Source organism: Stegodyphus dumicola, chromosome 1, assembly GCF_044657685.1.
Source record: "Stegodyphus dumicola isolate Sdum_Otavi_A_Nest chromosome 1, ASM4465768v1".
Lineage (NCBI taxonomy): Eukaryota > Metazoa > Arthropoda > Arachnida > Araneae > Eresidae > Stegodyphus > Stegodyphus dumicola.
In genome coordinates, this window is record NC_140768.1 from 22,616,299 (window position 1) to 22,634,406 (window position 18,108).

The window sequence follows — 18,108 nt, forward strand, 5'->3', positions numbered from 1 at the left end:
TTAGAACTTTTGCTTTGCCTAGTACTGAATTAACAGTTTTCATATGAGCAATAGCTCACATTTGTTACTCAATATGTTGTGACAACTTAAATGGACAATGAAAGATGGCATTAAAAACTCTCACTTAATTATGTTGTTTAACTCTGAATTGCTTCTGCTATCTTAATGCTGCTTCTCTGATAGCAAGATTTAAAACCAAATTAGAAAACACTTCTTTTACAATTCCAATAAACAATATTAAGTAATGTACTGTAACTTTTAAGCCTGAATTTGAAGAAGTTCAAATAAACTCTTAAATTTCTTTAAATTATTTATAATGTGGGAAAATACAAATTTAAATTCATATGAAGTATCAAGAAACATTTAATCTTATTATGATTTTTTTAAAATTTTTCCAGTTCAGTAAAACTAGAAAGGGATTTAACGATAAAACCATAATGTGTAAGATGACCTATATAGATTGCATATGAAAACTGAAAAATTTCCTTGGAAACACATACATGCCAATATCTATCAATAAAAGCATTCTTATAATTTATATATAATATATCCAAAAGTAAGTAACATCTCAGACAGCAAATTACACATTTTTTTAAATCGTCATGACCTTAATTAGAACCGATTTATTAGAGAGACAAATAAAAGTGTATGAATCAGTGTAAATAATTTCTACTACCGTACAAATAATTGTAGTTTTGGTTGAAAGCTGTATGTTATATTCCAAAAAAGAAAAGTCATTCACATCCAAATATACAACACAACATGCAATGCAGACTTGTACACTATTAAATAATTCATAAAAATTTTTAATATATCAAAATACAAGAACATTTTTCAAATAAGAATTTCACATTTAATTTCTAGACTTTTCAATAAAATTCAATGAAAAGTTTAAAAAAATCATTTCAAGCGATTTCTGGAACACATTTAAGTTATTACATCAGACTTTTTAAAAACATTAACTTTATATAACAAAATAACTACAACAACAATAAAAAAAAGCTCTGGCTATACTTCTGATGTACACATTAAGTCCAGGGGATTGCCTCTCAAATGAAGAAAATCTGTCTAAAATGTCTACATAAGCATTTAACAATTGGCATTACATTATTTTGACAAATTAAATATGCAACATCAAAAAGAATTATATATATACATATCTACGTTTTCATTAAAATGTGATAATTAATATACATAAAATATTTTTTTATATTTTAAGATTTTTTAAGAAGGGTACTATTCCGTTTTGAGAACCGTAAAAAATTGTAGCGAAAATATATGCGCAAAAGCACCAAATCTAGCAAATGCGCCCATTTAACAGTGCACCAAATCTAGCATATGTGCTGATTTCAAATTGCATAAGTTTAGATAGTAGATAGTTCTATATTTCTTAAGATGCCATTGAAATACTAGTTTAATTTTTAAATCCTATTTTGATATCCTATAGATTTAACAATTTGGGAATTGCCCATGATGAAAATACTGCAATAAAATTTTTTCAAAAAGGCATCATTCATCATAGAAAATTATGTTTAAACAACCAATGAGATGAAATTAAGCTTTAGCAATAACTCGGTAGCGAAATAGCGATGCAGAAATCCATTCAGTTATGCTTAGTCTTCTTTTATATAACGTATAATAATGATCTGAAATAGTTATTTACTCTTATGCTTCCATTCAGTCATGTTTAGCCTTTTTTATATAAATTATAATAATAAAAAAGTATTATATCAAATTAGCCTTTCATGTAAATTAAAACAATAATCTTTAGATAGTTATTTACTATTACACTTCCTTTCTTGCGTTAAGGTTGCTGCAAATTATTTTTAGCAGCACTGGCATCAACAATAGTTTGGCAATATTTTACAGTCTTCAAAACTGAATAGTACCTTAAAAAGCTTTTAAGAACACACATACGTATGAAAAACAAAATTTCATCATGAACACGCATTAACCAATCTAATGAAAATTATTAAGTGACTGTCAAATTAAGTTGAGTATAATTTGAAATATATATGTTCAACTGTACAATAAATTTATAGTACAACAATTGTTTAGCAGGATCTCATTCACAAACATAAAAAATGTTCTCAAACACAAACTAGGAAACTGAAGCTTTTATTTTTAATCAAAAATCACATTACCAGATCTTTAAAACATCGTCAACAGTTTTTCTAACCACGATTTTTAAGTTACTTAAATATTTACAAAGAATTTAATACTTTTTACAAATAACAAAAACATGAGCAAGTAAACATGAACATTAAACATATTTTAATAACATGCAACACTATTGACATGGTTTGAAAAAATAATATAGAGTTTTCATATGGCAACTACACAAAATTACCTAGTAAGCAAGTTAAATTAATAACTGCAAACACAAATATATATAAATGTTTCAAAAACTGTTATTCTTAGTTTGATTATACTTGGAACAATTTAGGAATATAAAAATTCAGAACTGAAAACAACAGACTAGGATGATGATTCTTTGTACATTTCATAACATCTCACCTCAGAAAGCGCCAACTGTCAGTACATCAAAACACAGTTCACAAACTCGAACAGGTTTATTAAGTCCAAACTTCAAAATTGGAACATCTTTGTCTGAGCATTTGCCACAAAGAACTCTTCCACAGTGACGGCTGAAAACATTACAATGAAAAAAGTTATTCTTTTAATTTGGGTAACAGTAAAGTACAAAACACACGGCATTTAATGTTTTTAAGAGATGGAAAGACTTACTACCTTCACATGATATAAACAACAAAAAAAATTTTAAATGCACTTAGAAAACAAGAAATGGTAAAAAAGAAACATTCTATAAGAAAACAAGAAATGATAAAAATAAGAATCTGAACAATAAAATATTGCTGCAACCAAAATAAAAGTAGCTGTTTTCCAACTGAAAAAAAAAAAAAAGAAAAGAAAAGTGCATACTTAAACTATGAAAAGATATCCAGACTGGTAACAAAACTTAAGCCTGTCATAATCAGATGGAATTCTTGGTTCAGAGTTTTTGTTTATATGATTAAATACATGGAGCATACTATTGCTTTTCTCGACAAATATGATGATTATATATGATGAAATATTGTTTTTTTAAAAGATGATTCGAAAATCACATTTGATCTCACAATATACAGCTTTAAATGACTTTCATACCTTAATTCTGTCCTAAAATTATGAAACTGATTCTTAATTTAAAAAGAATTAATGAAGCATTCACTCACATCTTGTGAATGCTTTAAAGTCTTCTCTTGAGCATTAAAAAATAAACTGACTCTACATGTGCTATCCAATGTAAATGAATTCTATAAGCTATGCCTTTTTCCAAATGATAAGCTCAGTGATTAATACAGTAATTTTCATACGCAAACTCTTAGTGATCATTTAAGTACTCATATTGATACCATACAGATTTTTAAAGCACCAGCATTCCATCAAAAAATTTTATAAACACTTTCTCTTTTGATCTCTTTTAATTGCTGTGAAATTTCAATTTTTTTTTAATGTAAAATATCACACATCCCTAATTATAACTTCAGCAATTTCTTTTTGAACATAAAATCCTCAAACTCGGTTTATTGTGATACAACCTATAGAAGCAGATATAATAATATTAACAAATATCACAAACTACATTCAAACATTTTGAAAGTTGTTTGTTCTTTAAACATGAAATTATCTCTAGGCAGCATGACACAAACTGTAAATAAGACAAATTGTTAATGATAAGCTAGTTGTGATTTATTTGTTTCAATGACAAAGCTTACCTGATTGATGAAATGTTTTGTGAATGAAGAATTGATGCCAATGAAAATTAACACTTTATTTATTTAAATTTCAAATCATCCATTAACTATTTCCCTTATGGAATAGATACCTTCTGTTTTCAATTAATAAAAATTAATTTTAAGCTCCCATACTGGTAGAAATACAACAAAAAATATATAAATAAAATTCAATAGCAATTACATAATTTACTTTCTAAGAAGTTTTAAACTGTTTCACGGACTTACGAATAAGCTCATATAACCAACATATTAAAGCTTACCATTATAACCCATGTACTTATATTAGCTAAATAGAGTATACATTAAAATTTTCCATGATGTCATACCTATTATTTTATTTAAAATGCTAGTTCAAAAAAGCACAGTGGCAAAATGCATGATAGGTGCAAAAAATGCCAAAACCAAAAATGAAAAGGAAAAAATTTAAATTGATATCTTTTACTGCATAATGAAAGAAGTAAATATATCTGCCCATTTCTGAATCAACAATGATACAAATTAATGTTTAATACTTAAAATAATTTTAGAAGATTAATCAAACTCATCTATATGTTTATCAGCCCAACTGCAGTAAGAAGGGTAAAAAAATTGAAAAAAGTATAGCATCAAAATCATAAACAAGCTTAAAAAATCTTCATTTTAAAAAATTTTATTTTGAGCAAACAAAGTCAAACAATCCACGGAAAAATATAATAAATGAAAATTTGAAACCATACAGACCAGAGTAAATAAATAAATATATATATATATATATATATATATATATAACTAATTAAAGTAAAAAGAACATATATATATATATATATAATAATCAAGTATTCTGCATTAAAAATTCAAAAATACATAATATTTTTTTGAATTTTTGTATACCTTTAAGTAATATATCTCTGAAAACTGGTATTTAATATAAAAATCTATGCTGAAAGCTATCAATATTCATAAATCAACAAAAAGGAATGATAATATGAAGCCCAAATTAATTTCATAATTTTCGAGCTTTATACATCATTGCAGGGGAAAATTAATGAAAATGCCAAGGCTGTTTCAGAAAAGGCCACAAATAAAAGTCAGTGGTTGCATTTGCTATTCTGTTTCCTCACTTTAGCAGTTTAATAATACAAATAACATTTTAATAACACAAACAACAGTCTAAGTACAGAAATATGAAATGTTAATTATTCTAAAATTTGCATTTTAATGGTGAAATTTCTTTAAAAAAAAAGGTAATTTTCTTCATCAAAAACATACTTTTTTCTCAGAAATAATACATTTTCATTAAAGATACTTTATACATGTACCATATTTTAAAATAATTCTTGGTCAAACACATAAGTTTCATTTGGTGTTCCCAAATAACCTACCAATGATGTTTCCTTGTTTTAATTCCAAATTTTGTTGCACATTCTAAACAAACTTCTCCTTCACACCATGGGGGCTCTTTGGGCAAAAAATCTGTTAAGGAAATAAATACTTATTACAAATTTGGAATATAATAAAACCCTTACATCAAAAAAATTTCTGAACTCGTATAAGATCTCTAATTCTATGACACATAAAAAATCTCTAATTCTACTCACACAAAGAAAAGAATGGATCAACTACATTTATTTCTATTGAGACAATGTATAATTAAGTTTTCCACTTATACATTCCTATAGAATGTTTCTTATTTAAATTCAATAATTGAAATACACTTGATATTAACAAAAATATTTAGAAAATAAGATACAAGGAATGGATATATGTATCAATATAATATTTACAAGGGAAAAGAAACAGAAACAATTTTAATATCCCCCACACTAGCTGACATATCAAGAAAATTCAACTTGCATTCTTATGTCTTGAAAGCACAATTTAAGATATACATCAAATATAAAAAAGAAAAAGCTTATTTAACATGAAATCAAAATTTTCTAATTGACATTTCTTTTTTATCAAGAAAGAACAAACTTATTAAATATTAAATCAATATTTTCTAATTGACATTTATTTTGCCCCCGTGTTGTTTTGATTATATGTCTAAAATTAGAACAAAAGAAAAGTTTTTTTCAGTTGATGCAAAAATTTGCCTCATGTTTCAGAGACTCGAATAGTGAGTGGATTTGATATCATAAATGGAACTGTGATGATTGGAATTTTCAGCAAATAAAACATGTAAGCAGAGAGCATATAAAAGCAATATGCTTGTAAGAGTAAATGATTTGGTTTAAAAAAAATTCAAATGGTTTTATGTAACAAATAATGAAGAGCATATCAGACATTGTTTGCTGTATGAGTTTGAGTTATTGCTTGGTGTACTGTATGAATTATTGTTTGCTGTATGAGTAGAGGCAGTACTTGTAGCCCTAGCATGAAGAAAAATTCATCAAGTGTATGGGGAGGATACTCTTTTCACTAGTTATCAAACTGTTTCCATAATAAAGACCAGACATATGAAAGCATGTTGTTGTCAACTGGTGGTGTGCAAGATTTTTCATTTATCTTTCACATAAAAATATATATATATATATATATATATATATATATTGCTCATTTTCATAAAAAAATGAATCCTCTGAAATTTATTTAAATTCTTTTAAAGACATTTTGCAGCAGTATTATTTTATACTGTAACCATGATAAATAAGATGCATTTCAAATATCTTAAGTAATTACTTCTAACACATAATGCAAGGATCTACATCAAAGAGATATTACATTATGACCACCAGTCACCTGTTGAAAAAAGCAAATGCAGTAGATTTACCAGATTTTGATAAAGGTCAAATTGTTATGTCTTGGTGCCTGGAATCATCATTTCCAGAAGTGGCACATTTGGTGAGCTACGTGCTGCCATTGTGAGTAGGCATCTAAAGCATATATAGATGGTGAAATGACAAGTCGCTAGTCAACCGTTTGTCAGCCATGGCACATTAATTCCAGAGTGCGGAGACTTATACATTGTTTGCCATTAACAAAAGGGCTACCAAAATCACCAGCAGATATAACAGTGGTGACCAAGATGGTGTGTATCTCAAAACAAAGTGCAGTGTACACTGCTGCACAGGCGCCTGTGCAGCTGATGCCCGAATTGGGTCCTCATACTGACGGCACGTCATCGCCAATAGAAACATGGACACTGGACCATAGAAAAATGAAAGAAAGCTGGCTGGTCCATTAACCATATTTTCTGGTAAATCACATTAACAAGTGACAGCAAATACATCGATTTCCAAAGAAAACCCTAGCACCTTGGGTGCACAGTTGGTTGGATAAAAGATGGTGGCAGAGGTATTACGATATTGCCAATGTTTTCATGGGACACATTAGGGCTCATCATTGCCATAGAACAATCCTTATCTGTGTGCTATATGGACATCACTGCAGACCAAGTGTACCCTGCAAGTGATGATGTTTGCCAACAAGATAATGTATCATGTCAGAACAGCCGAATTTTCAAGGAACATTCTGGTGAATTTCCCGTCATGTCTTGGCCTCTGAATTCACCTGACATGAATCCAATCAAACACTTCTGGTTTCACCTGGAAAATGGCCCACTAGTTGGCCGAGTAGTAAAGTCGCTGAACACTGATAGTTCATACCGGGGTTCAAAACAGGGTGAACTAACTGACTGCATGGACAATTTTATAGTTTCCCCTCATTCGTAATATATATATATATATATATATATATATATACAAGCCAGTTTTCCTTAGGGAGTCCTTCACAAAAGCATTCCTCCCCTTAGGCTTAGTTAGTTCTAGTGTACTTTTCCATAACTAAATAAATCAAACCAAGCCACCCAGGAAACCAAATTCATGCTGCCTCACTACCACCTTACAATTTGTGAGAATTACAGGACCAGCTAGTGAGTGCCTCGTACCAGATATCTCAGGCTACCTATAAACACTTTGTTAAGTCAATGCCTGTGTGCCTTGCTAGGTGTTGATAGTTTTGAGGGCAAAAGAGGATCATACTTCATATTACACAGGTGGTGTAATGGTGCTACAATGTATATACATTCATACACTATATATACACTATATATTATTTCCTTTAGTTTTATTTAAATGATACTTTTTTAATGATTTGGCATTCTTCTTATCAAATTATTTTACTCTTGAAAAAAAATTGAGATTTTTAAAATTGAAATTCCTTTTGAGGCAAGTTAATTTTATTCAGCAACAGTAAAGATTTAGTGTTATGAATTGACATTACATGATATTTTTATTGATAGATGAAGATAGCATGTTTGAGTCTATACATTTTATTTTAAAATATTTTTAAAGGTAAATTCTCTTTTGAAGCACTAGACTGTAGTTAGACATTTTCAGATTCTAAGGCTGTTAATTATTTTTAAGAAATACATATCAACTTTTAAATGTAAAAATATCCAAGGATAGCAAGTTTAAAGCTATCAAGTGAAACTAGTTTTGGCACTAAACTAAAAACTAGCATTAAATTTCAAGTTCAAATAAAAGCAAAGAATAAAAGCAAAAAATAAAAGTAAAATAAAACAAAGTAAAAAATAAACTAAATAAATTAAATAAAAGTAAAAATAATATAAAATTATGTGATTTTCACAAAATTTAATATTTAAGCATTATTTGAATTTATGCAAAAAAACTGGCCCACTCATTAAACCTTTACATATACAACAGTTCTCACGATGAAAGATAAAAAAAACTACTACAAATATTAAGAAATGCAATGTGTGAATGATTTAATATAAAAAAAAAAAAAACGATACAAACTAGTTTAGACTAGATTTTACCCATTCACATCAGTAATTCTCAAAAATTACTTCCATTTATTGATAAAACTTAAATTTCAAATAGTATACTGTTAGACATTTAAGATTTTTAGTAATGATACCTGCAAATATTAGATACACTATTAATTACCAGAATTTTAATGGTCTTTGAACTTTCACAATTCACATATGTTTCTTAGAACAAAACATTTTAATATATGGAATATGTATCTTTTTCAAAAATAGCACATAATACATTATCCTAAGAAAGGATTTATAATATCCTCTTTCAAAAAATGAGATAATTTTGCAATAATACATATTGAAATAAATATTAAAAACAAAAATTTAGAGCACAAATTAGAACATTTTACTCATAATGAATAGAAACACTTGGTATGCTGCATTTTCTAGAAAACAAGGGGGAAAAAACGACACACAATAATTTCAGCAAACAAAATTATTGAAGGAACTTCAAAACATTTCCATTAATTACCTAATAATCTATATAGCAATTGCTTTGTAGCCACTTGGAAATTAAATATATTAATGCCTTGGCGATTGCAGGTTCCTAAGCATGCACCAGCACGAACCAGAGCTCGACAAAGATTTCCATTTCCATTCATGTAAGCAAGAAGAAGAGCTATAATATAAAAATTCATTACAGCTACAACAATACTGTAATTATTAGCTATGAACTAACACAGAATTACATGCTTAAAACATTCCAAAACATGCTTTTATGCACACTATAAAAACAAGGATACTCATAGCAACTTAGTATGCAGAGACAGGAAAAAATGCTTTTATTTTTTACATTAAGATGAATAGAAAAGTGTTTGTATTCAAATATTGATGATGTATATGTAATGAACCACTACTATTCTTTTTTTCCTTCCAAATATTTTTCAGTTCCTTTAAGTATGTAAATTATTAACAGAATCTACATATTTAAGAAACTAAAAAGCAATCAATTCATATTAAATCAAATGGTACTTGCATATTATTTTTCAATCATGAAAACTTGGCTACCATCAAACTATGAATGCTAACAGACATCTCACCTGTGAAATTCTGAATTGCATATCTGCCTGCAACTCTTAAAACTTTTTTTAATGTCTCTCCTCAATCCAGAAAATAGCCATGGCTCTGGCAATATTTGACCCACTTCATTTTTGTACTTTATAAAAAAAGTTTTCATTGATTTTTACTATTTCATTAGGTCCTCTGATTTTACCAGAAGCTCTGTTTAGGCCATTATGAGCACAAATTTTTTTCAAGTGCTTGTTCCAATCTATTACTGTTTTGTTGGCCATATCCAGTTTTATAGTAGTATCAAGCATGTATTCAGTTGAATAGGGAAAACTATTCAAGAGATATTAATTCTCCTGGCCAGCTGTAAATGAGCTAGAGTAGAAGTATATCATAAATGTGATTCTACAGCCCTTGAACTATGTATTTTTTTTTTTTTTTTTTTTTAATGCGAGGAAAGAAAAATACAACAATAACAGTTAATTTATACCCCTGCTCATAAAAATAAAAAGAAGACTCATTGAGGATCAATCAGGGTTACATCAAATGAAGCTGCAGGTCTTGTGACATCACGTACCTCTACAGCTGGTGTTTATATTGTACTGCTTGGTAACAACTTCTTCATTGACCAGATGTGTTCCAATCAAAGTTTAGTTCATTCAAAATTTTCATGAATTATGTTTTAGTATGAAACAGTAATAAAAGAGGTAAAGAGCGATATAATAAATAGATGTTTAAACAATTAAAAATCATTTGATGCTAAACTTCAAATTCTTAATGAAAATGCAATCATACAAACATTATTATTACAGAATAAAGTGATAACAAATATAAATTAACAATAAACATATTAAAGGTACAGCAGAGTATTTAAAATGTTGTGGTGATTTAAAAAAAAGTGCTTTCATAAATTACAATTTGCTAATCGGATATTGCTCAAATGGTGAGAAATAATTATAATTTTAATATCGGTAAAATTAAAGTTTGATATTAAGTGAATTTTAATTATCAACTCAAAAACTTTAATCTAGATTTGCTTGTTTTTAAAAAATCTGATTTTATGGAAAAAGAATTCTGGCACTAAGTTAGAAAAAATTGAACTCCAGTTTTTTCAAACCACAGAAAAATGCATTTTCTACTTAACATAAATCTCTATTATTGAATAATGAATAATTCATATATACGTATATATATTCCTCACACTATGAAAAAATGACAGCACCTACAGCCACCAAATTTTGAAAACATGCATACCTTGAAGGCATTTATTTCATGTTTTGTGAAAATTTAATTAATTTTTATTAACAAACTCAGCGATTTGAAAGGAAAGGTTGCCACTTGACAAAATGCAAGTTATATTGATGTTTCAGATTTAATCTGAAAAGTCAGCAATTTAAAAGAAACAAGTTGCCACTTTCAGAAACAAAATATTTTTATTTTCCACGAATTAATGTAATGGGAAAAGCATAAAACATTTAATTTATCTGTTATTGATTAACAAACTAAGTGATTTGAAAGCAGTAAACACAGGTCTTCATTTCTATTATCATTAATTACTAGAAGGACTTATGAAATTACGGACTGAACTCATTAAATTCATCAGATAATTTTTATAATACCTGCTTTAGGAGGCTAGCAGTTATAAGTAGTTAGTGTATATCAAATATACCTGCATTTTTTCTAAACACCAGTACATATTAGCTTATAAATCACAACTGTATCTGATAAATTTTAAAATAAATTTTTAAATGCTGCAAATTTTCTTACGTGTATTTCCTTCTGCATCTGGTAGGTCTATGGGATAGTTCGGCATGCATTCAATAAATAAGTCAAAAATAGTAGCAGCATTTTCTTTCCCATATTGTGCCAAAACATGAAGGGGATTTTGGCCTCTATTTAATACAAAACAAAAATTTCAGTGTCATATACTATGATAGATTTTTTTTAATATAAAGCAAAATTCATAGTATTTAAAAGAAATATTTGTAATGAACATACTTCATTTTATTTTTATTTGAGTTATACTTTCAGTAGAATTTTTTTATTAACCTTACAATAGAATAGGAAACTTTTGATTTATAGGATATTTTCTCTTACAAAATAAGCCATGTTACAACAAAAAAATTTTTTTAATAAATAATATAAAATACTGAATTTAAATACCTGAATTCACTTAATGTTTAATAAATAAATTTAAGAATTTTACGTAGGTATATCAATAACTTTATGATATATCAATAAAATAAAAGCAATTCTCAATACAGCAATTAACAGACCTGAACAACAGAACTTTGTAACTGAAACGAAACTATGGATAATTAATTAATATATAATTAAAGAGAAAGTACTGGCACAAAAAAACAAAGCAAATTAAGCAACTTACATTAAAAGAAATTTTGAATAAAGCAAAAAAATACATATTGAGTGTATTTTTTGGTAAATTTTGATTTCCTTACAGTCATAAATGCTTCATTATCTCACAAACCACTATTTCATATTTTAAATTTTATAATTTCTAGACGTCAACTTACTAGATTTAAATCAATGATCAAATATCTGAAAAAAACCCAGATCCAGTCCTGACGAGTCCGAATCTCAGACTTTGTACTATATTATCAATATTATCTGTATATACTTACTTAAAATTTTCTCAGGGGGGAAAAAAAAAAAAAAAAAAGCTATTTTTTTCTTTTTTCTTTTTCTTTTTCTTTTCTTTTTTTTTTTAGAATTTAAAGGCCAGAAAACTTTTTAATTTCTAAAATACTAGTAAAAATTAATGAAAATCAATTTCAAGCTAGCTTTTTATAAATACACATAACAGTTATAAAATAAAAATATAATTTATCATAAAGTTATTTTAGGTGACACATGTAGGATTATCTTGTAGTTAAGCTTCATAATATGTCACTTTTGACAACTAGTTGAAAATTAAACAAGTCTTAAAATTCCAATGGCAAATGTGGCACATTTCCTAATCTAAACAGTACTCCACAGAAGTCTAAAGAGATGCCACTCATTTTGTTGTGATTAGCTTGTTTCCCTTTTCTTTATATGAAACTTGTCCTAAATTGAATGTTTAAAACTTTAAAACCAAACACCTAATACTTCATTTTCTGATGCACCAAAGTCTTATTGCTTAATAACAAAATTTTGCTTTCATCATTTCTGAAAATTATACCATAGCATACATGGTAATCTTTAATGGCAATGGTTTCTTTGCTTACACATCTGAGTTAGTGAAAAATTTCACAAGGATGATTTATTATTGTAAATGAGAGGAAACTTATATCAGATATCTGGATAATTTGAGTGCTAGTGTTTATTATACATAAATTAATTACACTTTTAAAGTCTGGTTTCATACTTTACCAAACAAAGACCAATAAACCAATTTACCTTAGATTTATAGTTTCAGCATTGATTTGAGATTCAGTTAATAAAACACGACAAGAAGCAAGGTTTCCCTTCTGACATGCAATATGCAAAGCTGAAATAGATTAACATTTAAGAATAAGCTCTCAAAGTTTCCTTAAAACTACTTTACAAACAACAAAACATGGAATTAAAAAACCTCAAAAATTTCATTACTTGAATAGTCATGAAATTTATTAAAAGATTTCATAAACTTTGAATTTACATTTTTCACATTGATTTTGTATACAATCAAATTTCCAATATTACAGTCTTAATCAAATTAATAAATCGTATTAATTTTAAATACATAAATGTCATAACAGCAATAAATTTTATAATTTTAATCATCTTATTTAATTCTGATTTTAACATGAAAGCACCAGAAGTATATCAGTTCCTAATAATATTAATATAGGAATAAGGACAATAGATTCACATTTAAATAATTCTAATATTTAAAAAATATTACATTTTAATGAAGCAGATTACCATTGTTCTGGTTATTATCAACAGCATCATAGTCTATACGATTCTCAAGCAGCACCATACAAATAGAACTATGATCATGAGCTGCAGCTATGTGAAGAGCTGTTTGCTTCAGAGGTGTTAATTCATTTATCTGTGCTCCAGCTAGCAACTTTCAAAACAGAGAGAAACTTATTTTTACTTAACAATATTTATAAACATACATCAAAATCAATTTTTAATATTAACATATACCAAATATTTCTAGACTCCCTCTCCCTTCCACAGATTTAGCTTGAATGAGTACGTCAGTCCAAATATATTATTAGCACACAAAAGAAGTTCTGAGATACGCATTAAAGAAAACGGGTGAATTTAAAGAGCTATTGGTTCTTTTTTTAAGAAATCTTTATAATACTTTATGCACAAATTTGTTCACTTAAGCCATTTCTAAAATAATGAGATCACTAATCTCATCTTGCAAGCTACAGAACAGTTGATTTTCTTTAAATAATAAGTCCAGATAAGCAGGGGGAAATGAATAATTTATTAGGAAAATAAGCACAAGAAATAGTATACACATCAGAATAAGAACTGGGTATAATTCAGGAAGAATGCAGATATTTAGCATTTTCTCCTTAACACATGAAATACAGTGGATGGACAAAAATATGGAAACACCTTGTGAAATGCATGTTTGAAAAGAAAGATTGATTTTAATGAAATATGTAGGTGGCGCTGGCGTTTTTGACTACTGACGCCACCTATACAACTTCGTAAATGTGCTAAACAGTTCAGTTGTTGTCGGAGTACTCTTATGTGAGGTTGTCATTGCATTATGTCAGAGTTAACAGACTTCGAACGTGGGCAAATTGTTGGAGCACGTATGGTAGGTGCATCCGTAAGCAAGGTAGCCGAGGTGTTTAGTGTTTCAAGAGGTACTGTATCGAAGATTTATTCCGCTTATTTGAAAAGCGGAAAAACATCATCTGCTAAATCTCAGCGCGGACGAAAGTGTGTCCTGAGTGATCGTGACAGACGATCATTGAGGGCAATTGTGACGAAAAATAAGAAGACCACAGCTGCAAAAGTTACTGCTGAAATGAATGCTGTGTTACCGAACCCTGTGAGTACCAAAACAATTAGAAGGGAGCTTCATAAACAGGGAATTGCTGGCCGTGCTGCAATTGAGAAGCCACTCATCAGTGATGCTAATGTCCGTAACAGGAAAAGGTGGTGTTTAAGTCATAAAGCCTAAAGCAGTGGAAGCGAGTAATATGGTCTGACGAGTCTTCTTTCACATTGTTTCCCACTTCTGGCCAAGTTTACGTCTGGAGAACGCCATCTCAAGCCTATAATACAGACTGCTTGTTGCCAAGAGTGAAACATGGCGGGGGTTCTGTTATGGTTTGGGCAGCCATATTGTGGTTCTATGCTAGCCCCATGATAACTGTGTCAGGGCACATGACTGCCAAGACTTCTGTGAACATTTTGGCCGATCAAGTTCATCCCATGGTACAAACTTTGTTCCCCGATGGTGATGGTGTCTTCCAAGACGACAAAGCCCCTGTTCACACAGCTCACATTGTCCAGGACTGGTTTTCTGAGCACGAGGATGAGTTGTCCCATGTCCCCTGGCCACCACAGTCACCAGACCTGAATATTATCGAAACTTTGTGGTCTACATTGGAACGGAAAGTGCGTTCTCGTTATCCACCGCCAACATCGTTATCTGAACTTGCCACCGTTTTGCAGGAAGAATGGTACATTATTCCCTTGGCAAACATACAGGAACTGTATTTATCCATTTCGAAAAGACTGCAAGCTGTTTTGGATGCCAACAGGTTTCCTACACCATATTAAGCAAACAAACATGTTTTTTTAAAGGTGTTTCCATATTTTTGTCCAACCCCTGTAAATCATAAAATTCCTCAAATCACTCTCAGGATAAACTCTTAACTAGTAATACAGCTAACTGCTAAATCTCACAGCTTACTGAACTCCCTAGCTCTTTCATTTGTATTTATATTCTGAAGCATTGGCTCTGGAAACTTCTGGAAGAATTGGTTGTATGGCTTCGAAAATGTGTTTTCCAAATCTTCCAGAAAGTTGCCAAGCTGGCTAGAAATCACAAAATGTCACTAAGGCCCCTTAAGAACGAAAATTGACTATATCTCACCTTCTGAGTTATTTTTATAACTTCAAAGCCACAGCACTCAGAATTAAAAGGTTTAAAAGGTTTACAATTCCATGCAACAAATAAATACTTAAATACAACATATATGGCCACAAATTAGATTACGATTCTAAAAACAGTAAATAAATAAAATAAACAAAACAATATGAAGTACTACACTGCAAAAAAATCAAAAATACAACCAAAGGATTAAAATATTTGCAATAATATTATACATTTCTTTTCAGAATTTTTCATGTATGCTTTGCCATTTTGGTCATTTTTGTTATTGAACTTTTTTTTTACATTGGTAACCAAAAATACATAGAAATGGTCCCCTAAATTTATCACAGGTATTACATATATATTATAATTTTATTTAATTGGGATTTTTAAACTGGATCTGATAAATTTAGGAAAAGTTGAGTACCAAATGCTGTATTGAGTAACAATTCCTCGCTGACCACCTCAAGAAGATTTCAGAGAGAGACTGTTATAAAAACACGATCAAATTAACCTTATCTAATTTTAATAAGGTCTTTTCCAAAATAATTTGATTTTAATATCCACAGTTTATTTTTACTCTTAGCCAAAGACTGTTAACTATCTTATTCCACAGCAAGGTTTTAGGTAGTTCAATTATAATCCTTCATATATTTTTGAAATCAATTTTTTTGAATTGTTTAGTTATATTTTACTTAATTATTATATACAATATAAAAACAGTAAATGGTAAACTGGTGTATTTTTTATATGCTGGGCTGTGAATATGATTGATATGGATTTTTAAATGCATTTTAGGGTAAGGAATCTTACATGTGATCCAATATAATAAATTCTATTTTAAGTGATTCCGGATTCACATAAAGCTTTAATTCTATGCAAAATGAGGAACTTATTAAAGCTTAAACACACAATACAATTTTGAAAATCAACATACAGTTAAAAGAAGCAAAGATAAGAATCACAGACATTCAATAATTTAATTTTCCAGGAATAACAAATATCTAATGATCATTAAAAGTAAATTTAAGCACTAAAATTCTAATGATGCCATCAAATGAAACAACGGAAAAGAAAAACAATGAATTTAATTGGTGAAAGTTCATTACAGACTTTTAATGAAACTTATCCACAGGTGGCATCAAATAAAAACACATAACCTTTATAAAAAATGCATTATTAATATGGTTTACTATCTTTTCATAAAAATTAATTCATAGTTATTTATAGAGACAACAAAGTTTTCCCAAAGAACTGTGGAACAATGTCAAGAAAAGTGCTTAAAGTAATATCATCACAATATTTATGACAGACTGGATGAATTAAACATAATGGATAGTGAAGAATTTCGATATGAATTATTAGCAAAATTTGAGCTAGGCAGACCGAGTTTAAAATCTTCAGATTACAACATAATATATTGGAGAAAGGTTATACTTTATAAAAATGTAAAAGGCTAATAAAAATAAAACATTCTGTAACATTTGCACACTACATGGCATTGGAAAAATCTTTGATAAATAATATAAATGAAATTTATAAAAACTATTTATTAGATATATCATGAGTTAAGTGAATCATTAAATAAAATAGTCTTTTGCCAAGGATGGCCATAACTATATTGTCTTTAGCAGCTATTTTGAAATATTAATTTATCAGCTATTTTGAAATATTAATTTATAAGAGGTATAAGACATTGTTCTAGTGTTCTGTAACAATTCATCAAATTCACACAAAATATACAGACCATGAGGGGTACTTATATACTATCAGAACCATCTTACTAGGAGTAGCCAAGTTTCCAGAAAGCGCCAAACTCTGGGGATCATGTGCATAACCATTCTTTCTGCAACCGTGCTCATAACAATAATTTCAGTCAATTAATGCTGACATTTTCATACACATTCTGTTTTGTTTTATTCCCGGTTTTTATACACAAATCATAATATTTTTTGCCTTAAACATAGTTTTAAAGTATGAGCTTGTGGAATTCGCCAGCAATGGAAGAAACTAGGTAAAATTTCGGCAGTAATACAGAATTTTGCTGAAATTTTTCTAAAGGGAACAATGATGAAATGCATTTTCTAGATAGCCACTGTTGCCAAAGATTGCACAAAGCGGAGTCTCCACAATTCTCTGACTTTTTTTAAAAAGAAAACTTAACTGTGTACTTCAAGAGAAGAATAATGGGAAAAAAAACACAAACAAAAAATTACGAAAAATTCTAAGAGGAATGTGTTTTATTTTTTTTATGCTTGACATAATCCTTAATAATTCAAATTTATATTTTAAATTGCTAAAGTATGTTTTCTTTTCCTATGTTGATATTGTTTACCAAGCTTACTGTGAATATCGATAGTTTGGAAATTTTTCCAAAGAAGAAGGCACGAAAACCAAACTTCCACATGCTGATTCATTTTTTTCACTTTTCACTTTCCCTTTATAGAAAATATATAAAATAAGAATAATGTAAAATTGGCTAA

General features: G+C 28.8%; 1 protein-coding gene across 1 annotated transcript in view; it reads right to left on the reverse strand.

Annotated features, from left to right (window-relative positions):
• Positions 1–785: 785 nt before the first annotated feature.
• LOC118188283 (ankyrin repeat and FYVE domain-containing protein 1) overlaps positions 786–18,108 on the reverse strand; it is a 61,890-nt gene continuing 44,567 nt past the window's right edge. Inside the window, exons 18-23 of the mRNA XM_035358695.2 lie at positions 13,471–13,618; positions 12,964–13,054; positions 11,335–11,459; positions 9,032–9,178; positions 5,162–5,252; positions 786–2,648 (exon numbers count right to left, since the gene is read on the reverse strand). Of these exons, the coding sequence (XP_035214586.1) occupies positions 2,519–2,648; positions 5,162–5,252; positions 9,032–9,178; positions 11,335–11,459; positions 12,964–13,054; positions 13,471–13,618 (732 nt within the window). The 3' untranslated portion in view covers positions 786–2,518. The remainder of the gene's footprint in view (positions 2,649–5,161; positions 5,253–9,031; positions 9,179–11,334; positions 11,460–12,963; positions 13,055–13,470; positions 13,619–18,108) is intronic.